Raw genomic sequence first — 27221 nt, 5'->3', positions numbered from 1 at the left:
TCAGTGTGTTGTTACAGAAACACAAAAACATCCCGTCAGCTTTCACTACCCTGAGTGAAAACTTTAAAAGAACAAAACAACATGTAACAGCAGTCATGAGAAGAAAAGAAAAATGTTCCATGTGTGTATTGAGTGTTTGTGAATGAATACACCCACATACAATCATATCATGACAATGACTCACCTATGAACTAGTACAAGCAGCCTCATTAATATAAATTAAAATTTTAAATATCACACAAGTGAAATTTCACTTGTATGATATTAAAAGCAAAATTAAAATTCACTTTTAAAACATTGCTTAATTATGTTTATAAGAGGTACAAGGACTACTGTAATTAGTAACTTACTGTAACTACGGCTACAAATCATTTGGGGTATTTGGGATATATATATATATATATATATATATATATATATATATATATATATATATATATATATATATACACTTGTGCGTGGTATTCAGAGGAAAAGCTGAACATTTATTGAATCCACCAAATTACTCCACAACCTATAAGGTTTAGAACTAAATCCAGTGTGAAGGTGGCTTAGCTGTTCTACCAAAGTATTACCATTTATCTGATTGAAAACCAATCCCTTATTATTTTCCAGCCAGCATGAGGTTAGTCCCCTCAAACACTTTCAATTCCTCCCTTGCGGATGGGTTTCTATATTACCCGCGGTTAATTATTCATGCACGCTCGCTTGGCGCCTCACTCGGAAAATAAAGCAAACCCTTTTGGACTCCCGATACAGAATAACACTGTGACCTCTCCGCTGAACCCAGCTGCATTGTTCGTTTGTCTCCTGCTGCTAGTAAGAAAGAAACTGGAGCCCAGGTGGAGATCATTTCCTTCATGTGTAAAACCGCATCTCTCGCACAGCACACGTCTATAAACAGCCAACAGAGTGTGCGCAGAGGCTGAAGAGCTTGGTAAAGTCCCTTTTGTAATGTGCAAAATGATATCTCTGCAGTGTAACAGTCTCTATTACAGTGGGGGAAGAGATTGTCTTACCCTCCGGATTTGCTTCAAAGAACACAACAGATGAGCCCGGGCTGCTTGCTATGGACTTGTAGAGCTCATGATTATCTACAAGATGAGAATTGTAACAGCTAAACTAGAAGATAGAGGCAGGCAGTGCAGGCTGTGAAGCCTGAGTGAGATCGGAAAACAGCACAAATTTACTAAAAAATAAAGTAAAAATAAATATACCTGCTATATTTATGAGAGCCTTTGTTTTTACTGCCTTGTGAGGCTTCTGTAACCCATCAAAATACATCTCTCCTCTTCTTCTGTTTTGACATCCCTATGATCTATGTAAAAAATATATATATACATTTTTCACAATAAAACTGCTCATATTATCCTAATCCTTGAACAAGCTCTTGCACAAAATTCTTGGGACTTTTTTGACAACGTTTCAGGAAAAAGCCAAAGCAACAATAATGATACCTCGATGCATTTCTTCTTCTCCTGCCCTGCATTATTTTATTCTTAACCCAAGTTCCTTAGTTGGATAAAATAGACGAAACATAACCGACCTCCATTTACTATTAATTAGTTGTTTATTTCTGATGCATCCATTTAACAAATCTTCAAAACATATACAGTAGATATGTCCTTGACCAAAAAAACAACAGGAGTTTATGTGTCTTTTTATTATTATTTTTGCATTATGTGCAAGCCCTTTGAAAAGTTCTGTTAGTCCGTGGGATGTGGACATTTAAAAACTTCAGGAAGCACTCTGGATTCTTGCAGAAAGTTGAGGCATGGGGGACGATCACACTGAAGAGCAAAGAGAAAATCCATTAAATAATAATAATTAAAAAAAACACTTCAACATTCTTTGGGCATCTTGTGAAATCATCATTGACCTTGTGAAATAGTGTGAGACATTGAATCGCACCAATGGAGGATGTAAAAGTGGTAATAAGAAGATATATCTTTTAATAAAAAAGGAAAAATGGAAAATAAAACGGAAAAACCACTTCAGCACACTTTCTATGACGCAGAAAGAAGGAGAGTTGAATGAAACAGTCAAAATCACAACCTTTGAGTGTAATTATTGTCTTAAAAAAAACTATTAATTTACCTGGCAGTGTAAACATAGAAACATCAATCACGCGCCCTGGGCGGCTGGTAGTACTGCTGCGTGGGCCTCGAGCGTCTCGGCTGTCCATCACCTCCACGGCGAAACTCCAGTGAACTGTCATAGTAACCGTCATCTTCCTCCTGAAGATGCAGATTTGACATAATTGTGATGCGCCACTGCTTGTAATCAAACTAGACTGCATAAATATTTCATCAGCTTTCTGCACATCACAGAAATACGATTTGATTACTGTTTTTAAAAACAGTGCTAGCTTGGACGCTGGTACTGAGGATAAACTAATAATAATAGTATCCCGGTTACCATCATGTCGTCAGGAACAGGTCGGATGTTATGCAGGAGGACCTCTTCACAGTTTCCGTAATCACTAAACACGACCACCGCTGTCGAGCCAGAAGGATGCACAGCGTCTATCCTGGCATGGTAATACTTGCAGGCACAATGAAATAAAAACAAATGAAACCAAATTTGAATAGAAAAACAAAAACAACTTCCATATGCAAAACATTTGCACCATTTACTTAATGACAATCAAATAATAAAAAAAACCCCCCAAAAAACAATGAGGGATTCTAAAGATTTTATTTGGGATCAAACAAGTTAAAGAGAAAAAAAAGATGGCTTCAACATGTTTCAGGTTAGTTAAAGCATGTCATACCTTGTTGTCTTCCCAGTACAGAGCCAGGCATGCGTCTCCAGGTTTCCATGCATGTTCAGTGATGTAACCTTTTTCTGTTCCTCTAGGTCCCTGACCTCGGCCTTGCCCGGTCCTCCTTTTAGATCCCTGGTTGTTATGAGCGTTCCTCTTGGGTTGCTGCTCTCTGTTTTGAGGACAGGGTGAGTTTATTGGCTTGATGGGCCCAGTCCTTTTATGTTCCAACTCTCCATTTTGGAAGTGCGAAGGATCCCCCGTTACAGTTCGGGAGCCCTGTGATAATCCCACTTCCTGTGAAGTTCCTGTGCTTCCTCCTCTCAGGTTAAAGTTCAACGGCCCACCGTCCCTCTGTCTGTCAAAGTGGTCAGAGTTTGGCCGCTCAGCTCTACCCTTCCTCCTGTTGTTGCCAGCTTCCTCGTTTCTTTCTGAGCGTTTATAATTTCCTCTTCCATCTACTTCCCCTCCTGCAGAATTACTGGGTTTAGAGGTGGGCACATTTTCTTTTACCCCTCGCCTGTGAGGCGGTCCAGACATATTACTGCCGTTCCCATTTCGAGACCGTTGGTGGTAAGCTCCGCTAAATTCAGTCTGCTGCTGTGATTCTTTCAAATGTGTGAGAGGAGACATAATGGTGGCGGGAACATTCTGTTCATCTCTAATTTCTGTCTTATCGTTCTGCACTCGGTCGGATGTGCTCCGGGGCCATTTCTCCTGGCCCCTCCACTGCTGGGCAGGAGCCAACATTTGGGGTGTTCCCGAGTTTGAGCCTGCCTCCTGGCCAGGTTTGGGGAAATCAGTGTCCTTATGAAAGCGGGGCGGTCTGTCGTTCCTCTGTTGCCTGTAGTCACTGTGTGAGAACTTGGTCTGGGGTGCATCTTTGGCATGATAGTTTGAGTTGGAGAAATTAGTTTTGTTCTCATACTGCCGCTGTGTTATCTGATTCTTTGGCTCTGAAAACAAACCAAGTAAATAATCATTGCAGAGAAATATTTGCAACTCAAGGAATGCTGACACAATTCTCTTCTGCTCCAGATTTTTAGGCATGAGTGAACTTGTTAGTGGGAGGGGAGAAGGGGAGGACATTTTTTTTAAAACTTGTGTTTAGTCACCCACCATCAATGGAAAAAGCTCCCATCTTGGACTCGAGAAAGTCAAATAGGGTGCTTGGTCCAGAAGGTCTTCCTCCTGCTCCAGCCTCCTCGTCTTCATTTCTCGACCTGCCTCTCCCCCTTCCTCTGGCTGCAAACAAGATCATACAACAAAAGTCAAGAGTAGTTTGATGACATAATTTGAATCTTTTATGCTATAATATTACAGGTGCACTGAATGTAGTTTTCTGACCGATCGCCAATTCTTGATCTTTAAGAAGTCTGACCTTAGAAGTCGATTTCGATTTTGGCCAATACCTTTTTTTTTTTTTTTTCAAACAAAAGACCAATGCTTTTGAATTAATAAATGTTATGGTCCTACAGAATCATGGGGGAGACCGCTGCCCTGACAGTCACAGAAAGTCAACAAGGAGGCTGACAAACAAAAATCATTACTAAAGGAGCTGGTTAAACGTGTCATATTCAACTATCTTAGTGCAAAATTGAGTGGAAGGAAAATGCTCAAGACCAAAATAAATGTCACATTACAGTAAAAGCTTGTGCACACTTCCTAATGACCTGGAATGTTTTTCATTTTCATTTCTTCCATCTGCCACAGACATTTCTAATGAAATGACTGTCAATGCTTTGATTTGATTTTTTACCGATATTAGCGTGACTGATATGATCCTTTGCAGCCCTACTCACACTGAATACCACTGACTAATATCTGGATTAATGGCCATGTTATAACTGTGCTTTAATAGTTAGCAAACTGTACAGACACAAAACTCATAGAAAATCTCTGGAGTACGGTCAAGATGAAGAGGAAGAACAAAAGAACCCAGAAGGCAGGAGAGCTGAAGCAACCTGAGCTTCCCTCAACACTTTAGCAAAACCACAAATTGATCGCTTTCATGCCACTCAGGAAAGGTGCAGTAATTCATGCAAAAGGAGCTCCAACCAAGTATTGAGTGCATCTACTGTACCTACCTTTCAAAAACAACAATTCTGCATTTAAAATCCAGTTTTCATTGGTGCTCTGTAATATTCACATTTTTTGAGAAACTACATTTTGGCCTTTCAATAGCTCCAAGCCATAATTATCAAAGCTAACTGAAATAAATGCCTAAAATACATCATTCTACATCATACATCATACATCATCATTTAATTGGGAAAACATGTTTTTACCCACATGATGTTTCAGACAATGTTCACTCATTTATTTATCTAGGAGTTTTGGAAAGGGTAACAGGTGTGTATATTTATGCTAGTCTGTGAATATGTATGGCTTGTGTTCATTATAAGACTTTGCCCATCCTGACCAGGCATGATAGCTTTGATCAGAGAGAAAAGCCCTCTGGACTGATTATGATTTATGTATGAAGTAACAACAATAAAGTTTTTATAAGAAGCTTAGGATGATTAAACAAGTTTCAAGTTGCTGCAGGACGATTTTTAGAATGGAGGAACATACATAAAATAACCGAGGTAAAACAATATCCGACTGAAACCTTATCGTGTGCTGAGGGGGTGGTGGAAGTCGGCATTACAGCAGTTCTTGATAAATGAACTAAAACCCGCAGCACAGCCATTGTGGACCGTTAATTAGGCTTCTGGTGATTTTCAGCGCATTTCAGGGACCGCCACGTTGCTACCCAACCTTTTCCTAACCTCTGCCAACTTTGTAAATCCAAGAAGCACTGCAGGGTGCAAAATGTTATCTGTGCTGCAGTGTGTGTGTGTGTTTGAGTGTGTGTGTTTATGAACCTCTAAGTTGTGGCTTGTTAGGCTCAGGGACCACTGAGCCAGGTCTGCCACCGGAAGATCCGGTCAGTAGGCTGTTTAGTGCTACTTCAAGGTTGTTATTGTTATCCATCAAAGCTTGTCGGGCAGCCTCCCTATTAAAGCCCATCTCCATGATGTCTCTCAGAGCCCGTTCATCCACCTAGACACCACACGTAATGAGAGGAAGAATACATATGAACTGGATATACTGCATGGACAACTCACAAAAGTACAAAATTACATTTGCATAAAGCTAAAATAATAGAATAAAAGGATAAAAACAGATGGTTCAGGTTTTGTATGGCTGTGGATTTAAGTTTCAAACCAACCATCTTTAACATACTTTGAGGCCAAGCTTAATCACATCCTATTCTATTCTACTTTCTGTCCAAGCCAAAGCTGTGTAACCAGAAAACACTAGAACAAGAAAGAAACCAAGATAAATTGACCGCCACTTGAGTTCATTTACCTTCAGTTCATTTACATTTTTTCAATATTCTAATCAATGTCTTATCTAGCCTCTGGACCATAAAATAGAAGCTCAGTCAAAATCAAAGAGCCAAAAAAGGAGCACTAACCAAGTTCCAGTGGAAAAACTCAAAACAATTTGAAACAATCAATGCACATTAACAGACATAGGGTTGTTTTTCAGGAACATTTTTACACAAGTCCAAATTATATTTATCTTCCCACCAGCTCTCTATAGTTTCCATCTTGTCTGCTTTCTGTTCTTTCCGGCTTATCTTCTCGCCTCCTTTGCTGGTAAGAGTCTCTGCTTCGAGAGAAGGAGCCTGCATTGGATAAATTACTGCCCGCATTTCCTCCACCACCAAATGTGCGAGGGCCCTGAGGAGAGGAAAAAAAGAAGAAAAAAAAACATAAGGGACAATGGAGTCACAGAAAACCAATCAAAACATAAAGCTTTGTAGCTGATGGTGAAAATATGACTTTTAATTCAAAGAGTCGAAAGAATAATTCAAGTTAAACTGAATGTCAATAAGTCCCATGTACTTTAAATGTAGAAGCAATTTAATAGCTTGTACTAAAATTGCAATCAATATGCGATACAGTATGATTTGTCAGCATGTGAAAAACAATAGTAGAAAAAGCCTGTTTAACAATGGAGGAGAAATGGAAAGGTGTTAATCAATTAGTCAAACAAGGATATAATTACAACTTTATGTTTTAGATAACAAGAATGCAGAGTAGCACTGGTTACATACAAAATTTATGATGGGGTTACTCACTTCTTTAGCCTTCGAAACTTCAGCTATAGCTGCCGTCCGCTGCTTTTCGAACTCGTCGTTCTCGTCTGTGCTTTTGATCACATTTTGAGTCTGCAGGGTTTTCCTCTGATCTAGTTCCCTGCTGTCTACGTCATCCTTTCTTCCACACTTCTGTAAGAAGGTTAACAACACATGATTCACATATTAAAGCAAAATAGATGAAGGAAATACACACTTAAATTGCATGTATGTTTCCATATGCAAGTGCCAACATGAAAAAATTTACTTTAGGACAAAAAGGAAACTACTCGGAGAAAGAAAAATCTAATTTAATGCATTATTGTATCCAAAATGAGATCCAAGCAATTAGCTTCACAATACTTGTGCTGGTGAATATGTAACAATAAAGATCGTATTAATTTCTAAATAATAATAATAATAATAATGTTAGGTGTAAGTTTTAATTTAAAACAACCTAATCTTCCCTTGTAATGCATAGTTCCTCAATAAAGTATCATTCCACTTAAACATTTTAACATTTTGTACATTTCAAGTGGCACTTCTATGAATTTAAGCAGCAATTCAAGGCTAGAGATGCAGCTAAGACCACAGCTTTTATATATACGCAGATTTAAAAAAGACACAACTGCTCCAAGAGATCAGAAAACTTTACTGCAAATTTGTTGAGACATGGGTTTGCCAGTGTCCATCTTCTCCATACAACACTTAAGAAATTAACAGCAAATATTGACCAAATAAAATAAAAGACCCAGAAACCAAAAATTCAGGCCTTGTACTCTACATAAAGTTCTAGACAGGAAAGAATAATAAGACATTGTAGTACAAGGTGAGCTTTTGAACATGTTTGGCTAAGCGTCTTTGTTTTTTGTTCTGGATCATGGGACGCCCAAGAGAAACTGGTTGATTGACAAAAGTGCTCTGACAGGTGTGTGAATGTTAAGAAGTTTGTCCAGCTAGGTATGATGGGTTTACCCCATTTAAAGCTTTAAAAAGTTAATAAAATGTCCAAATCGGTCTAAAAGCAAAACAGGAAGCTATTGGCGTGATGGCAAATCTGGAGTTGATTAAGATTGTGTATTTTTCTGCCCATTAAGAGACCAGCTGCTTCTCTTTGAAAACTATGCAGATATAATTAACCCAGATCAGCATAAAGAATTTACATTAGTCTAGACAAGACATAAAGGGGCATGAATACTTTTTGCTCAAGGCTTTAAGATGAAAAGCCTTGGTTTCACCTTGGCAATGGTTCTTGGCAGGCAAAAAGCTGATTTTATAGCTGCATTTATCTGCTTCTGTAACGTCAAGGGGCTGACAAAAACCAAATCCAGATTCCAGGCAGCAGGTCAACAAGTAGGAGTCACATAATCAATTTTGGCAGTAAGGTCACTCTGAAAACTAAATTTGCCGACGGGTCTGACTCTTTCTGTAGATTCTTATTTTGCATCAAATCTCCGCTGACTTTTTAATTTTTAAACAACAGTTATTCCAAACAGATTCAACAATTGTTGTTGTTTATATCAGGGTTTTCAAGGTATGATTAAAAAAAGATGTGGTGTTGTCATTAGCAGTGTCCCTCACCTGACCAAATGGCACGAAAGGTGGAGGCCCACCTTCTGCTCCAATGTTACTCCTGCTGTGTTTGGCCAGACTCTGCGGGTTGAAGGAGAAAACAAACTCATCTCAAAATGCAAAAGACAAGCACAGCTCCAAAAACATCGACAGAACAGACGCATGGTGGAAACTACACAGTTAAAATAATTTAAAATATAATGATGGTTTTATTGTTTGAACACAAAGCTGAGTTTTGATTGACCCTCACCCTTTGTAGCTCCCATTTCTCTACCATGTGATCCACTTCTCCCCCAAGCACGTGGATGTTTGAGTCATCGAGTAGCAAAATACCGTTTTTGACTTGGATTGAACCAATAAGCTTTACTTTGGTCCCAGGAGGCGTATTCAAACTGAAAGACATACAAACAAAAGACAAAGAAATTATATTTAAAGTAAATGAATAAATAAAAAATAAACAACAGCTATGAATAATTATCACGCCCACAGCTCAGATTTCAAGGGTTTAGCACATTTTCACTGTATCTACCAGCTCTAACACCCTATTGCCTTATCACTCTGTAAATGACATGGAGCAGTGCCAGCAGATGGGTGGCAAAGCTAAGAGAGACTATTAATAATCCCAGCTGCTCACCCATCCTCATGGTAAATTAAAAGCGCCTCTATCTCATCAGGTCTGATAAGGCCTCTGCCTCTCTCATTAGGAAAGCACAGGGACTTGGAGGGATTTCCAGCTACTGATGCTGGAAGCCAAAGTAACAATTAGGGATTTCACTCCAGACCTGTGGGATAGATGATGTTCTCATGACACCGGCAATGTAGAAATGAGGGGAAGCGTATCCCTAATTCAATCACAAACACACTATTCAACCTCAATAGTTGTTTCTTACTGTTTAATTGTGCTCCATTTATATCACTGTCTTACATAGTGAACAGCTCGGTAATCCATCTCATCCTTCTTTTCCATCCACTTAAGGCCTCCCTCACACTAAAGCGGACACTTTCATCAGAAACATTAAGCGCTGCTGTCGGATGCCCGTGTGTGTGTGTGTGTGTGGCGCTCATAAAGAGGGGATTTGTTCTGTTCTCTCCTCTCTTCCCATCAGGAAGTCACGGACCACATTCTGGCCACTCCACCTGTACAGACTGGCTAGTCACCATGGCAGCAATCACCAAGGCCACCGTTGCTTGGATGGAGATGTAATTAAGGCTCCGAGTTGTTAAATCAGCTGCTGCCACATGGAAATTGCAGATAAAGGAGAAATTCAGGCACACGGCAGGGTGAAAGTGTTGACAAGGGGGTGAAAGAGGAGTGTGTGCAGGGAGGCCTTACACATTAGCTAAGAATATGAGGACGTGGCTAATTGCATACCTTTCTACATCAATTTTGCAAAACGAAATCAAATTCATCTTTTTTTTTAACAGTTCATTGTTATTTTATCATTTAGTTTTATTGAGAAAAACAGAAAGCGTACATGAATTCACAAGGATACTTCAGCTTTCATGTAGACTTTGTGACGCAAGCTCACTTTACCATGAGAAAGAAAAATACAAACTATCGACCCACATATTGTTATAAATCAAACAACCTTCATGAACACACTTAAATCTAATTTCTATGGCAATGGTTAATTTTCCTACAGAAATACTAATAAAGATAGACTTTTCAAACAAATACACTAAACTGCATCTTCTCTTTTATACAAAAAAAAAAAAAAAAAAAACCTACCTGATTTTGGACAGATGTTTAAACTCCAGTCCAACACAGGTGGTGTGCCCATCTGTCATTTGGAGACGCAGCATTCTCGGTGCTCCCTGGGACTCTTCATGGTCTTTGGGAGACGAGACATTTCTCACTTTCTGCACCTGGAGGACACATGGACCCTCCAACTGTCCATTTGCAAAAAGACAAACTAAATTAGATTGAGAGGAAAATGGGCAGGCGGTGCAAGCAAAAGCTCCAGCAGTTGCAGTGCAGGATTCACTCAGAATAAATTATTGTTTTGAAGCATGACATGGGTAAATATTTCCGTTTAAGAGGCTAATGACAGCGCAGGTTTGTTTATTCCCCAAACTGCTCCACCGCTTACATTTGGATTTAGTCAGCATTTTGTATTTTGGAGCTAAGCACACAAAAGAATGTTTGTTTTAATAGCTGGAACATTTTCTCTGCAGTTACTCAGATTCAACATCACAAGCAAAACATAAAAAAAAGAAGAAAAAAAGGTTTTTTTATTTGCCAGTCTGTTACCACCATCTAGTGGAAGTTCTGAGAACTGCATATGGATGAAAATAAAGCATTGATTTTCTTCTAAAACCAAGAAAATTGCTTTTAGTGCATAATGTTTCAATGAAGAGGATCCATACATTGTTATGAATATAGTATTTATTTCCTTACATACTTCTGCTTAGGACTTTTGTCACACTTGAATGCTTCAGATCAAGTTAATTTTATTTTCAGACAAAGATAACCTCAGTAAGCAGGAAAAAAAAAATCTATTTCCTTTTTTATTTTCAGAAAAATTGCAACTCAAAGCATGTTATAGGTAAAAAAAAAAAAGAGTAATTACCCCTAAAAATAGGAATTGCTTGAGCCATCCTTGACAAAAACTGCCATCAATGTGCAATGAACATCAATGAGCCTTACACAGTCACTGTGCAATTACACTAGTCCATTCTTTTTTTTCCAGAATTGTTTAAGGTCAGACGTACTGGAGGGTTCTCCAGGTCTTTTTATGGTCATTCCACAGCATCTCAATAAGATTTCCATCTGGTCTTTAACTAGGACACACCAACACCTTCCTTTTATTTTGCGGAGCCTTTCAAAGGTGTACTTGCAGGTGTGCTCTGAATCATTTGTTCTGCTGCATAACCAAAGAGTTCTCTGGGCTTAAGGTCACAAACTGAAGGCTGGACATTCTTCTTCAGAATTTTCTGGTACAGAGAAGAACTTACACCTCCATTAATTACAGAAAGTCATCCTTGTCCTGAAACAACCCCAAACCACACTACCACCCCCCATGTGTGAAGTTCTGTGATGCATTTTCTTTCCTGAAATGCTGTGGTAGTGTTGTATAAAAAGTACAACTTTTTTTTACTTCAATTCACAGAATATTTTTCCTAAAGTTATATTAAGATTAGTATGGCAAATGTGAAATGGACCTTTGTCTTGTTTTTGGTCAAAAGTGTTTTTTCGCACACTTTTTCTTGTTATACCACGAACACTGACCATAAATTAGGCAAATAAGATACTTTAGATGTTCTGTGTTGTTTGTTGGCTACCTGGATAAGTTGTTCACGTTCTCTTAGAAGAACTCTGGTAGATCAACCAATCCTGAGAAGGTTCACAATATTTCCACATTTTCTCCAATTATTAAAAACAAACTGTCCTTCGCTAGAGTCCCAAAGCATTAGATAAGATAAGATTTATTTGTCATTGTCATCAACAGATTACAACGAGATTGAGACTGTGCTTGACTCGAGTTAAAGTGCAGGTTATATACACATACACAACACACAATATAAATATACATACATAAAAAGATGAAGAAACAAACAGCACAAAACGAGAAATAAATAGACATCCCAAGATGGTTGCAGCGCCTGGAGGTGTCGCAGAGTATACAGAATTTACATTTTTAACAGAGTGGTGTCAAGAGCAGCAGTTCTTATGCCTTTAAATTTAGTGCCAAGGAATCATGTCTGTAGTCCTTTACAGACAGATAGATGGCAGTGACTTTGTTTCTACTCTGTTCTTCAGTTTCTTTTAATCAGGCTGTGACATGTGTCTGTAAAAGTATTTGACCCAACCTTGGGTTGTCAGGCAGGTTCTATTAAAAAGATTAATTGGCTTACAGTAATCAGGTCTGGGTGTGGGGGAGAAACTGAACTCAACCTTCCAAAAAATTGTGGTGAACAATGGGGATGGTTAGTTTTCACTTAGGGTGAGAATAGGCTTTTTGATGAGTTATATGTTACTCGGTTATAAGTGAACTCATCATTTAAAAATACAATTTTCTTATACTCATGTTTCATTTGTCCCATACTAAAATTTGTTTGACAACATAAAAAAATTTATTTGTGACAAAAAAATGCAAACAAAAGAGTTTTATAAGGTCACAAAGCCTTTTTAAAGCCACTTTGTAGACATGAATTCCACTTACCTTTTCAGTTCTTCCACTATTTATATCAGATGGAAGAACCTTATTCCCAATAGGCCTAAGATCACTCTGTAAAGGACATACTACATCATTAGAAAGAAACAACACATATCACGGCGGTCATAAATAACATGAAATGAAAAGGACATTATGAGATACTGCTAAAAAATTCTATTACAATTCACATTTTGATGAGCATCTATCAACAGAACACTGATTTCATCCACCTAGTAACTGCACAGCAGAACACCAAAGCATTAATGTGGCCATGTGTAGAGAAGGACAATTAGATTACTAATAACATTTTCAAATATTTAACCAATCACACCACACTAAATCTCTCATCAGGCTTATCTATATTTAAAGACAAATCTCCAATGAATTAAATGAGAAGCAAATATACTTTCATCTTACATTTGGTGCAAAATACATTTTGTCTTTCCGTATCTGGGGTCAATAAATGTGTTAATATGGCAAATAAAACCCCAGGTTTTTACTGGCTTTGTGACAATTTTAAAGTATTCTCTTGATATAGAAATAAAAACCAAGAGCTTTACTTCGAAAGCGATCCTTTCTAATTCTCCAATTTTTTTCCCTCCATCATACTTTTATTTAAAAACCAACAATAACCTTACTCTTTTATATTAAGAATATTAGCTTTATTTTAAGTTTCTTTGAACTTTGACATGTTTTATGAGTCTACTATCTCTATCTTAAAGTAAAAAGGGCTGGATGAACCTGCTGTGCGGCGAAGTGTGCAAGTGCCGCCTTAGATCTTTTGGCAGCACTCCAGGCTGAACCGTAAAGGTCAGAGCTTTCGCAGTGGAGACGAACATTCTGTGCTCATCTGAAACTACTGGTAAGATGAACTGCCTTTTTGTCCTTCTGAAGACTTAGAGGGGAACGCTCCCCAGTCTGAGCATGTTAATGATTTTTCTAATACATTCAAGTATCTTTTAAGTAATTGAGCCATCTAAATACAATGTGCTTTATGAAAATACACATAGAAATGAGAAATCATGCATCACTGTAATGACACACATCATGAAAATGAAAAGATTACTGACATGTCGTAAAAAAAAAAAAAAATTATACATTGCTAATCTCACTTCCACTTACTGACGGAGGGTGAAAACTGAGAAGTTGATCAAAGAGGAATGAGGTGAGGAGAAAGTGTTACTCTAAATGCAGGGAAACTACAGCCAATGCAATTTTCTTTCCCAATAATAAGTCCCAGATTGACATTAAGATTGACGCCATATGCCATAAGGTCTGAAATGCCATTTAAAATTGTGCCCACAGCTTTGTTTTTTTTAAATTTACTTTTCTAAATGTAAGTCAGACCTTTAGAACTTCTAGTACCCAATGCAGTAAAAAAAAGAAATATCAGATAATATCTGCAATTTCCCTGGGAACTAAAAAATAGAGCTGTCGGATTGCAAAAATGCTCATTTAAAACGTAGAAAATTAAAACTCACGTCAAGTGCAATGCGAATAAGGTCACTCAGTGTAACTTTCTCTGCAGATCCTTTCAGTTCCGCTATGCCTTCATCACTGAGGTACCTGGATGTCACACATTGTGGGGAAAAAAGATGATGAAGGTGAAAAGGGTTTTATGCGGTTTCAGTCAGGCACAAACATGGACTTGTAAACATTAAAAAAGTTTATTTTTTCAAAAGGTATAATTTGCCCGACTCTTACAAATGTTAAATAAAAACAACTTGAGAGAATAATTACCAGCTTTTTAAAAAACCCTGATGATGCATTGTTCAAGCAACAAACAATTGTATCACATAATTTTATTTGTTAAGGGTAGATCAGTATAATAAGTCCAAAAAAAAGAAAAACTTCTGTCCATCTACTGGAAAAAAACATTTAGCTAAACCACTGTATTTGAGACCAAACCCAATAAGTATTAGATAATAATAATAAACTGTCCAATTCCATTTTAAATGATGTTCAAAGAAATTTTATAAGAGAGAAAAAAAACTCTCTTACGTAGAGTCTGGAGAGTAGAACTAAATATGCTCTTTCTTCTTTCTTCATGCACTTCAACTTTAGTAAATTAGTGAATGGAGCAATGCAAATAAACCCGTGAAACAAACAGATAAAAAACTAGAACGTTTTTTATCTGGAAAAAGACAAGTATTGATTGAAATGCAATAATAGCATTGTTTTGACCTCTTGAGATGGGTGGTTTCTTAAATGCTGCTGTTTAAATAGAGTGAAGTGTTTTACACAGAAAATGATGTAGAAAATATGAAGGGGCAAACAATGAATCATGCTATATATCGTTTTGATTTTTGCAATCACTCTATAGCTAAATAATTGTAGAAATGCCATCAAAAACAATCAACAGGAAAACATTTCCCTATTAAGATAAACAACACAGTGCTATTTTTCTAAAACTCACCTACAGCCCCCAACTAAAGGACTGAAAAAAATACTAACAATACTAAAATGTGGTTTGCTGGCTATCTGTTTTGTTTATTATGTTTCACATCTTAACATTTAAGGGGATTAAAGCGAATAGTGATCTATTCAAAACCAAATTTTTCCCTCAAAAGTGCTCTAGTTCAAACATACAGAACATGCGATCAATGACACACTTTATTACCCAGTAAACGTAAAAATGACATTTTATATCTGATGGCGTCTTGTATGGAACTGCAGCACAGAGTGGATTCTACAGACTGTGCTAAACACAGCACTGCTAATGACTGCATATTATACATTTAAATGTAGTTCAAGAATCTCATTTAGAGGACTGTCTTCTCATATCAATAATATTGTTCACTGACGACGAGAAGAAGCATCTGTTTGTCTTTAATGCTAAGTATGCGCTAGCTAGCAGAAGCGTCTTTTGCTATTCTGAAGCAGACAACAAAAAATAAGTTATTGAAAGTATAAATTTATCCTCCCGAGCACCATATTCTCGGGTATGTGTGTGCAAGTCTGGCTGCTGTCGGACTCTTACAACACTCTGATTGGAAATCAGCAGACTATTGATTTTATCCAGCAACCTATCTGACATCTCAGCATAAATGCTGCTAGCAGCAACATAAGCTAATATGCTACCTACCAGCCTTCTTTGACCAGAGATTCTGTCAGATCGGTCATTTTTGTCCAAATTGCAGATATCTAATAAATACAATAGTAGCTTTAATGAGTGACCAAGTAACAAACAATTATCTGGTACTGTGATACATAATATTTTCTTTCAAACAAAGCTCGTTAATGTGAGCACTAAATGACCCAGTCGTAAATACGTCACCGACTGAGACGCGTTGTATGAGTACGGAGTGCCGAGAGGATCACAAAAGAGATTTCTCTTTTTCTTTTCCTTTTTCATTTTTACAAACACAGCTGTTTTTAAGTACGTGCTTCTTTTATGGATATTATGAATGACAAACAAGAGCATTGTTAGAGTTGCAGTAACAGGATTTTCTTATCGTGTATTTTTGCCATAATTGTGCAGTTCTTCTTACTTCTGATTTACTATTATATATCTGTGTATAAATCTAGAAGTCTTGATATCGATTTATACATGCTGTCACTTTGCTGCTTGTAGACCTGAATTTTACCAGGTATTTTACACTTTCTATTCTATTCTATTTGCATTACAGAATGGTTATGATCAATTTATACAAAACCAATATAACACCTGACCTTTCTTTTAACCTGTTACCATGATCTGCAATCAAACTTTTATCTTTACAAACCTGTTTAAACCTGGCTGTGGAGTCATAACTATTTAATATTTTCAAAGAAACATTTTGCTTTATTAAAGTCATTGTAACTTTTATTATTACTCATGCATGCTTTGCTTTGAGTAAGATAAGTAATATTGAGTATTAGTATCTTCTTTCACTGAAACCTGTCAGGTATTAACGGCAAAAAAATGAATTTGTAATAGACAAATGTTATATAAACACATCTGGTTATTTATACAAATGAATATGATTTTTCATATTCTTAATTGGAAAATCAGAATGGCAGCCTCTGACTTAAGAATCCCAGCAAAATGGAGCAAAGACACACAAAATATGTAAAGGAAAAGTCAAACTAAAGCTTCAATATAAAAAAGGAAGAGAAGAAAGAAGGAAAATATAAACATTTACTAAATATAAATGTTTGCAAAAAGCATTGGTAAACAATGTTGGATCCCTGGATTTCAGAGTTCCGCAAGGTCACTGCACTTGTGCACCACAGGCAAAATGAACTCAACACCCTTTGGCATGAAGAAATGACAGTTATGTTTTGCTTCAGGCAGCTCACATTTTGAACTATAATGTTCAACTAGAATCATGTCATCTTTTGAAGAAAGCTTTTTTTCTTTTTTCTAATGTATGTATATGATATGTCTGTACTTCTGTTTTGGAAAAGAAAACCTCAAAATAAAAAAAAACTGCCTGCAATCCAGAATCAGAGAGGATTTCAATTCAGGCATAATGAAAATGCTTAATCCAAAGCATCAAGCTGTATATTTTCAAATGTCACTATTAAACTAACAAACATGATTAATCAGAATGCATACTCAAATTAATGAAGATAACCACCTTCAAGCAGGAATCATACATTTTTAAAATTATTCGACATTTTTGCATAAAGAAATTAAATGTTAAAGGTTAACATTTAATTAAAAGTTTTCTTTAGCTGTGAAAAGAGTATGGAGTATGCCCAATTTATGTCATGGTTTAATCCAGCTGCAAACGAAAACTAGGAGGCACGCTCTGGTTATGTAATGTACAGCTAAAAACAGACGATGGCAGTATAGGCACACTAAATGGAAACTTGTTTTCGATTCTGATTCCCCCAGCGACAACATTTGATCACAATGGCAATAAAGCTTATGGCGAGCATACAATTTCCTTTTTTAGGTAGGAGTCTTTATGCTTAATTTTGAAAGATTGTTTTTAAAACTCAAGGAAAAATTACAATTTCACACAAATCAAACAGTACTTACCATTGTTTCATAGCATTCTCCAATATCAACTTGAGACTTTTTAAATGTTTTCTATTATGACAAGGCGTCTTACAGTGTTTGTCTCTGTTTGTTGGGGGGGGTAGTTTCTTTCTTGAAAATAGTAAAAATATTTAAGATATTTTTATATCAAGCCCAACTAATTTTTAAAAAAAAAAATAGAACAAGCAAATTAAAAGATGGATTTGAGATCTATTTGGAATGTTTTCTCAAATAGCCTTAATCAATGTCATTACCATGCCAGAAACTTTGAAATTCAGATTCTTTGACTCTTAAAGTGTTTGTGTATATCACCCTGTGGCAACCAATTAGAATGGCTCCATCAGTGTCAAAGAAAATTAAGGCTCAGGTTTGTCCAGACGAAGAGTGTTAACATATTGCTGGAAGTCCTTTGGATGGCCTTCATGTTATTTAAAATCTTTGAAGATAACAAGGCTTTGAGAAGCTTAATTCAAGGAGCTTCAAATCTGATGTCATGGCTGAAGGTTTCATTCATTTGAATTAGACTTAGAGCTGATCCTTGTACAAAGGGGTGACATTAATATTCAGAATTCATGTGCTAAATTCATTTTCTGAAAATCTTGCTGATGCTTGGACAAATACCTTGCATTTATTCATGAGTGAGAATTTTGTTTGAGCTTTTTCCCTCTTTACAGAATGAAAAAGCTAATGGGAGCATAAGTACTCAGAGTCATTACTGGACTTTAAAGACTTATATTTGAAATACAAAAGCAAACTTCATAAATAAACACGCAGTTTGAAGCCATTGTATTTTATGTTGTGATTTGGACTTATTTTTCATGTTTTTCTTAATTTATGTTTTCATTATTATTAATTACCATAGATAAACTTTTACCAGTACAAGAAGACGTCCCTGTTCCCTAAAATACCTTTATAGCTTAGAACAAATTGCTGTTAGGTTTAAAGGTTTTAGTTTTAACTTGGGAAAAATATGCATGGAAATATAAAATAAGAACACAATATAAAATATGGGCTGGAAAGGAGAGTGTTATGGAAGGAAAACAAATGATTATATTCCACAAAGACAAGTAACAATGTTACATATGTAATACACTAAATTAAAGGACACTGCAGAGATTAGTGAGGGGAGCTGAGAATGTCTTTGCAACATCCCGACCCTTTGGCACCTATTTCAGAGTCGTCGCATGAATAGGGTGCTGAAGACTGTCAAAGTCTCCTCAGAGCATTTCCATGAACTTTTTGAACTAAATGATTCTGCCACATCAAAAGCCCAACCTTGAAACTGTTACACAACTTTCTTCTTTAAGCTGCTGAAGGTGCTTAAGTGCAGTTAAGATTGTCCATTTGATATATTTAATATTATTGCATTTTTTCCTCATGTTTTCTATAAACTATCTTTCCAACAATTGTTCACAATAATTTGTTGCACATTGTTGTTTTTATTGTCATTTTAATCAGCATAAAAGTGAATGACAAAAACAAATTTGATTTATTATACCTGCAAAGGAACACAGATGAAAATGAGCTTCCACATCTAAAACATCATGGAAAAAAGATATAGTCCCTTTTTAATGAATAAACTAGAAACAATCAAAACCTACCCAAGAATGAAATAACTTATTTTAGAAAACAAATTCTAATTTAATTTAACTTTCAAATCCATTAAGAGAAAAACAGATGTGATGCTAGAAACACAACATAAAGCAGGTTAAACCAAGCGCCACCTATGGGAGACACTGCTCTCAAGTTACTAAAGAAAGATTTGACAGTACGCTGCGGCCAATGAAATCCATTTATTAGCTCTAAAACTTTTCAGTTACACCAATCAGAAGCCGCAAGTGCAAAATCTCTTAATCTATTGGTTAGGTTGAACATACGGAACTGACGTTTTACAGCGCGGGTCTGTCAAAAACTATCAGGGGCTAATCTGTAATATTTTCCAGGAAGCGCCTCAAACCTCGCTTGTAATGGCTCTTTATTTTCTTATTAATGGGCAAATGTAAAGGATCTGCGACACACTGTTGTGTTTTTTGCAACTGTTCCCTGGTATTGTAATCTTAAGCGTTACGTGACAATTCTTAAATTGGATTAGCACTGAGTTAAGCCAGTGTAAAATAATGAATGTAGCCTACTTCTTTCTTAGCTAGGCTGATAGCTGGAACTCGGTGCTACTACGTTAACCTTTGGAGTTCTCTGTTTTACTAACTTAGTGGTAGAAATATACCTCGTTTGCTGAATAACTCATAGTTTGCTAGAAACACCTGTGTGATTCCTGACGTTACAGACATTTAGTAACTTCCTACAGTACTCCAATCACTTCAAGGAGACGAAATTTAGTTAACATGGAAAGCCACAGCCAAAGGTTTGAATCCACCACAGGGCGAGACAGTAAGCATCAAAAGAAGAAAAGTTCTCACAACAGCACGTCCGGGTTTGATGAAGGAGACCGCAAACCAAAGTTTGTAAGTATAAAATGAATAAATAGAAGGGTTCAATTTGTTCTAGCTCTGTGGGAAATAAAGTAAATATGAGTCAGACTCAGACAAACTGAGATCCTTTCTCAAACTAACGTCAGACTCGTTTTGTTAGTGACAGGAAAAAACTAAACCACTGGCAAAAAACAATAACAAAGGGAGTTAATAGTATCTATTATGTGTGTTTTGACTTTGTTTTAAATGTTTGTAAAGAACAGATTTTTTAAATTTAGTTTAATGCTTTTTTTTTTTTAAATTTAGTTAGCGTAAAAGAAATTGTTTTAAAATGAACACAAAACCTGATGCAAAAAACAACAAGTCAGGAAGAAGACACCTGCAAGAAATGTTCTCTTTTTATAGACCTTTCTTGGCTCACACATGTGAATTATCATATTTAAGATGGCAACATTTTGTATTTGCCTTAATTGTCCATGTTAAATGTGACCTTGGCTGTTTTTTTGACTTTGTTGTTGCATGTTAGGACTCCAAAGTTAAAATTAGCACAGGGGGTTAGCAGCCCTAATCCTTGTGGTTCCTGCTACTACAAACCAATCAAGGCTCTGTCTGCTTCCATTCGCTAGGGAGATGTTGATGTCTAGACAAATCGTCATAGTTGTTGGCAGGCGGTGAGGGGGTTGTTTATTGTTGCACACACGTGACGGCCTTGTAGCCAGGAAAGTTGTTTATCACACAAATTTTGTTAATTTCTTTTTGACCCCAGTGTTTTGACTCCGTGAGTGTAAGTCAATGTCATGGCCATATTCAGAGAGTGTAGTCCAGTCCAGTCTAGTCAGCTAAAGGAAACTATTGACCCTCTGTGATTGGGGTTTCCTGGGGATCTAAAAGGGGTTGCAAAGTCAGGTTGGTAGCCTGACCTTGAATATAATTACATGCTGTAGAAAGAAAGCGATTCATTAAGTTTTTTGATAGTGGTTTATTCTATTCTATTTAGTTTACAGAAACTGTCTGACATTTATCTATGGAAATGGCTTAAATCAGGAGTGTTGAAAATGGATTGCAATAGTGAGAAATGAAACATTACACAAGCTTGATAAAATCTTCCCAGGGTCAATTTTTGTGTATCAAATCATGCTAAAACTTAAAACAGCTAAAGTTGCTAAAAAGTAAGAAGGTGAACTTTGTGATCAAGAGTTTACATTCCAAGAAATATACATAATAAAATAAATTAAACATTGTTAGACATGTAGTCAGTAGGATATGAAAAGATTGTATTTCATTTTTATTAAAGTACAAGTTATATTGAAGTGAACTTTGAATTTAGAATAAGTGATATCTACCTTGTATTATATTGCAATATATTATGGAATTTATTGTATTAACGGTAAAAGCTGGTAAGCTGTTAAGATCTGTAATCGTCCAGAAAACTGAATTTGGTGCACCTCTGGTAGTTAACAGTTTTGCCATCACTCATTTTGTCTCCACAACACCTAATGTGATTTATTTGCCATATGCTCAGTGCTCAGGCCAGAATTAAACTCCTTAAGACCTTGCAGCAATCAGGTTGTTTGTGACAACAAACTTTTCAGTCTTCACTTTCAAAAGTTTTAGATTTGTTATTTGTCTGTCTCCAGGTGTGGATTAGCTTTTATCATTTTCCACTAGCAATACCAAACTAGTTGGTCGTCAATTTGTCTTATCTGCTTTATCTGTCTCGCGGCCTCGCTCTTCTGTGCCACACAGTCGCTTACATAACAACACATTTCAAGGATTTCTTTTTTCATTCTCAGTACAAAATGGAGTGAACACATATTATGGGATTAGTTTCTGGTTTTATTATTTATTAAATGTCAGATAAAGGCTGCCAAGTGGCATAAAAATTGCAAGCTGAAGAGAGATTCTTATCCCTAATTTGAGACATTGCAACATTTTTTTGAGCTATTGTGAGTCGGACTGTGTCAACATTTTTTTGAGCTATTGTGAGTCGGATTGTGTCCTGCTGTTTAGAAGTGCGGCCTTCTAAACAGAAAAAAATGGTTAGGAATATTTGCCTTCCAGAGGATGAAGTTGATTTATGTCCTGAATTCTTTCTTTGTTTTGCTCTCCATTATAGAACTTGGCCTTTAGAAACCTCACAGACGATGTGGTAAGATATGAGAAACTAATACATGTTCTATTATCAGAATGTGAAGAATTTAACATAATCCTTTTTAAGACTAACTAATCCATTGATGTGAAGTGGAATTTAGTATTTATTGCGATAGTTTAGATTTACTGACATCTGGATGGAGATAGCTGCTTTTCTCACTACAAATAATTTCCTTGTCAACTTTCCATTAAGGAGTAGAAAATTCTTTGCATTGTATTTGTCAAGCAGAGTTTGTTTGTCTTCATACAATTTATGCACAGATTAGTGCTGTTTGCCTATTGTTCAGATTTTGTCTTCTCTATGTAATAATTTCTTAGATGTGCTTATAATCTCATGTTTTGTTTACCTTGTGTTTGCATTAATATATTCTTTCTTTTCACACATTAACACTGAAGTGAGCTGAAGCCCATTCCAGCTGGACCCAAAACATTCTTGTACGTAAAGAAATTATTTCTCTTTCTTCTCCACAGCTGGACAGATTTGCAAGTATTCGAATTCCTGGCAGCAAAAAGGAGCGTCCACCCCTAACGCTATCGAAACATAACTCCAATGACTGGTCCACTGCTTCAGCATCAACCCTCCATCATTTTGAGGAGTTCTCTTCAAAGATCACGTCGGAAAAAGAGATTTTGGCTTTGTTTGAAAAGATGATGGTATGTCTTATCATTATGCTAACTTGCCTTAATTCTCTTTTTTAATTTAAAGCATTTTGTGACAACAACACTTAGTCTAATTCAAGCAAAGCCAGTTACAAAGTTATAAAGATATAAACAAAAATTTTTAAATGATTGCTCTATCCGAAATGTAGTTGATATGGTGAAATCTTCATTTTCAGAATAAACTAAACATCTACAAGTTTAAGACTCTGCAGTGCCTTATTTTGTAAGGAAACAGACAATTTAGGTTTTACGCCTGCTAAGTTGACATACCTGTACAATTGTTTTTTCCTTTAATTCTGTGAGCCCTGCTAACTCCGATGCAATCAGTTGAGTCACTTGCTAAAACAAAGTGCAGTATGTGTATTAAAAATGTGAACAGTTTGATTGTTTTAATTGGTTAATGCTTGAATCAAAGGCTAGGCTGTGTCCACTGTGTTCTTTTTTTTTTGTTTTGTTTTTGCTCTTTTTGTAAAAGACCACTTTGGTGCAATGACTGCTGATTTAATGGGTTGCATCTGCACTGCTGAGTCTCTTTAAAAAAGCAACTTAATTAAAAAAACAGTAATTGAGATACAGGGACAAAAAAAGAAACAAAGTTGATGGCATTTTCCTTTCAGTGCACAGAATGTACATGCTTTGCATTGTGAATTCCTGAAAATATTTTTCTAATAAAAATGTATGTTAAAGGTCATCGTGATATATCCACCTTGCATTACAATAACTTTTCAAAATATCAAAATAAATGAACCAAAACAGTGCACATGCTATTAAGTGTGATTAAAAGTAGCTTCAGAATCTACATCGTCTCTTCCTGTTAGTCAAGACGTTGTCAATTAGAGAAGCTGGGTGAAGCAGGAAAATGATGTGAAACCCAATTAGAGCTTATGATTAATTTTTTCAATAATATCAGTAATTGGCAGGAATGATTGTTTAGACCATGTTAGTTACTCTAATTAGGACCAAGCATTGCCATTAAGAGTCAAACTGGTAAGCACCCAATCAAACACCTGTAATGGCTGACATCATCCCAACTTGTTTCAAATCACAAAGCATCTGTGTTTATTCATAGGCAGAAAGTGCCCTGGCAGAACAGAGAAATCATATGTTTATAAACAAACTACATGCATATAACTAAAAGGAAACTTGATGCTGCTGTTTCTATTCGCCTAACTCCATATCTTCTTTTCAACTGACAGACAAACTGTTTATTGTGTTAAAAACAGCTCCTCATATACATGATGCCACAACTTATGGTTTATATGGTTTTAACAAAAAAAAATTGTCATTTTGTTTTTGGTGGTTTGTATTTGTCTTTGAACAAACATCTCTCACCTTTTTTCAGGAGGACATGAACTTGAATGAGGACAAAAAGACTCCATTGAGGGAAAAAGACCTTAATACAAAACGAGAAATGGTCCTCCAGTATATTTTTGCAGCCTCAAAAGCAGTAAGTTCTTTGGCTTACAAGTTTACTACCAAATGTATTTTTTCCATCTAGTTTGTCATGTCATATTTTGTTTAATGCTTGAGGTATACAATTCTGTTAGAAAGAAATCAAAAATGGGCAATTTTCTGTGAACACTAATTGTCAGGTCAACTGCCAAAACCAATTTCTACTGAGCAAGTGGAGCAAAACTACTAACTTCCATCTGCTGGGATATGCCCTTTGAGTTCAATGAAAATTGTTATGGACATATTCTTTGATGCCTAAATAGGGACAATTTTATAATTCATTCATTTTCACTTGGGTTTAAAACTGCTACCTCTGTCAGTGAACCTGATGGGTGTTTTTTCTCCTATGTTGTATCTCCTGGTAAAAAAAAAAAAAAAAAAAAAGGCAATTTCTGGTCAGACTTCAAAGAAAATCAGAAATTGGCGATGGTTTATGGTGTAGTTTTTTAGCAGTTGTTAACATCTGTTGGAACAGGATAATTACTGGTCGGAAAAAGTGTATTATGTGGTCGCTTTGTGGGTGCAAAGTAATAGCTTTGATGATCTTTAATCTTCTGATTGTGCACCTCATCTTCAATGCTACTTATTCAAATGCATTATGGCCTGCATGCTGACTCCAGTAACGATACATATGCCGGGTTTAATGTTTGGCTAATTAGTAATGTGAACATTTTTACATGTGATGATATCTTTTTACCATTTTAGAGGACTACCTTATGAACCTAAGTCCTATTCTAGATTATTTTTCATGAATTCTGTGAATTTATTCAATTTTTTTTCTAGCTTTTATATGACATCTTAAAATGCATTCATTTGAGTTTCATCCTGTAAGGCAACAAAAGAAAAAAATGCAATAACCTTTCACAAGGCAATGTTGTATGAATGTGGTAGATGGCCCTCTTGAGAAGCACTTTCCATGTGCGCTGTTACTCAAAATAATTGTTGACCTTGGATCATGTGTATTGCAGTAGTTGACTTGATCTAACCGCTGTACCTCTCAACGACCCCTAGTTTGATTTTTTTTTTGGAGAGCCCTTGCTGTGCAAGAAATTATGTTTTACTCAGTTTTGTCTTTGAAACACCAAGAATCTTCAGAGATCCCTTTAGTTTTGTCTCTCAGAGATCTTTGAAATCCAAGTCAGACTTTGCTGTTCTTATTTTCAAATTCTTAAAAGAATGCATGCAAGTTTTCATAACTTTACTGATTCATGCAAAAAAATTAAAAAAATTCCTCTGTAGATTGAACTTCATGGGGTGTTTATTTAGAGACCATCAGACCATCCCTTACTTCCTGTTGTGCTTCAGAGAAGTGAAAGCTGGAGTACAAAATATTTTCCTGAAGCACAGAAAAATCTTAGGAAAGGGTAGAAATGCATTTCAAAGTAGCAATGTTGCTACTTTGAAATGCATAAATCTTATTTTCCATCCCAGTAAAAACATCTAAACTGCCACAATGTAGTGTTGATTGTAGGGTATATTCTCATTTGCCCTTTGAGAATCCCTCCCCCCCGAAATGTTTTAAAAACAAACCAATATGAAGACTAACATAGTTTTTGATTATACCATATTTAAAAATATCTCGCTTTACTAAATATCTTTATTGTTGCAGTATATTAACCAGTTTAAGGTTAATCTTCATTATCTTATTGCAATACTGATCACAAATAAGTATAGCAATAAGCACTCGTTTCTAAAATATTTCAGGGATACTGTATTACCATTTAAAACAATGCAGGTAACAAAACATGTACAGCAAAATATTTGCCCTTATTAAGGGCATGCAAATAAACACAAAAAATTAAACCTGTCAATATTTTTATTCTGTTTAAGTAAATAAACTTCAAATTCAATAAGAAGACGTATGCAACTTTGCAAAAAATGCTTGCCTGAAAGATTTTATTTTCACTTCACAAAGAGGTAATAAAGGGAAATAAATATTTAGCAAGCTGCCTTACGACTAAAACTTTTGCATATCTGTCAAAGATAGTTTTCATCTACCTTGCAAATGTAGGTCAACACAATCTGTTGCGTAGTAAAACTTTACTATACAAAGACTGTGCATTTCTCTTTTCAGGCCTATTTGGAATTATGGCAGATGTTTTATTTTATGAACTTGAAAATATGTTTATTTTTATGTGTAGAAAGCTGAAAAATCTAGTTACTAACTAGGCCTGCTTCTCTCAAAGTAAAACATTTATTTTGTAAGAAAAATCTCAAGGATAACAGCAAAAAAGAGAGAAAAAACTCAAATGAAATCTTGCACGGCTTATTTTATGGTCAATGTCAGAAAACCTCTGAATAATGATGTTATTTTAAGGGCATCATGAAGAAAGCCCATAGTCTCCAGTGGAGGAAAAAAACACATTGTGGCACATGTGAAATTGTCAAGTCTTCCTGCTTGGTTTTAAAAAAAAGTAAATTAAAAAATGAGCCTCAAAAGACTACTGATGCACTCAATAAAACCTGAGTGGAATTTCTACCTGAGGCCAATGAAAACGTGGTCTTCAATAGTCTTATGTTTTTAAGACATTTTTGGGTATATATTGTCCATAGCTTTGTGTTTTTTATTTATTTATTTATTTTTTATGAAAACTAAATGCACATTTATTTACATTTTAAAGTCCTTTTTTTATGGACTGTGAAGTATGCATGCACTTTATGAGCACAAGTTAAACCTAAAGACCTTTTCTCTTGGGGTTTAGTTTGGGTGGTTAAAGTACATGTGTTGCTCCATTGTTCTTTATATCAACTGGGCCCCAAGCATTCTCCACACAGGCAAAACACACTGAGAAATGTATTATTTGCAGTGGAAGTTACCCTTCGCTCCCACAGCAGGTCAGGTCAAAGGATGCCCCTGTGAAGTGATGCCAAGCAGATATCCTTTAAAGTGAACCGAATGATATTTTGAGAACTTTTGAAGTTGTTTCCTTATTTCAAA

At 36.0% G+C, this 27221-nt stretch overlaps 2 protein-coding genes across 5 annotated transcripts in view; one reads left to right on the top strand and one right to left on the bottom strand.

Annotated features, from left to right (window-relative positions):
* Nucleotides 1-1547: 1547 nt before the first annotated feature.
* On the bottom strand, nucleotides 1548-15911 carry tdrd3 (tudor domain containing 3). Its single transcript, XM_044096453.1, has 14 exons — nucleotides 15708-15911; nucleotides 14104-14188; nucleotides 12629-12694; nucleotides 10195-10355; nucleotides 8716-8857; nucleotides 8475-8546; nucleotides 6897-7046; nucleotides 6343-6495; nucleotides 5632-5809; nucleotides 3884-4009; nucleotides 2774-3720; nucleotides 2419-2544; nucleotides 2098-2237; nucleotides 1548-1790 (listed from the first exon to the last, which is right to left on the bottom strand). Exons 1-13 carry the CDS (start codon nucleotides 15743-15745, stop codon nucleotides 2121-2123), a joined length of 2361 nt encoding a protein of 786 aa, XP_043952388.1. The 5' UTR covers nucleotides 15746-15911; the 3' UTR covers nucleotides 1548-1790; nucleotides 2098-2120.
* Nucleotides 15912-19487: 3576 nt separating this feature from the next.
* LOC122820063 (protein diaphanous homolog 3-like) overlaps nucleotides 19488-27221 on the top strand; it is a 153748-nt gene continuing 146014 nt past the window's right edge. For 3 of the 4 annotated variants that reach the window (XM_044097243.1, XM_044097254.1, XM_044097235.1), the window contains exons 1-4: nucleotides 19488-20053; nucleotides 22137-22169; nucleotides 22643-22825; nucleotides 24174-24278. In XM_044097243.1, coding sequence (XP_043953178.1) covers nucleotides 19934-20053; nucleotides 22137-22169; nucleotides 22643-22825; nucleotides 24174-24278 — 441 coding nt within the window. In that variant the 5' untranslated portion in view covers nucleotides 19488-19933. The remainder of the gene's footprint in view (nucleotides 20054-22136; nucleotides 22170-22642; nucleotides 22826-24173; nucleotides 24279-27221) is intronic. The other variant, XM_044097247.1, reaches the window with a different exon arrangement.

The sequence above is a fragment of the Gambusia affinis genome, linkage group LG02 (assembly GCF_019740435.1).
Source record: "Gambusia affinis linkage group LG02, SWU_Gaff_1.0, whole genome shotgun sequence".
Taxonomy (NCBI): domain Eukaryota; kingdom Metazoa; phylum Chordata; class Actinopteri; order Cyprinodontiformes; family Poeciliidae; genus Gambusia; species Gambusia affinis.
The sequence above is the reverse complement of the archived record's forward strand: the minus strand, read 5'-3'. Positions and strand labels throughout refer to the sequence as shown.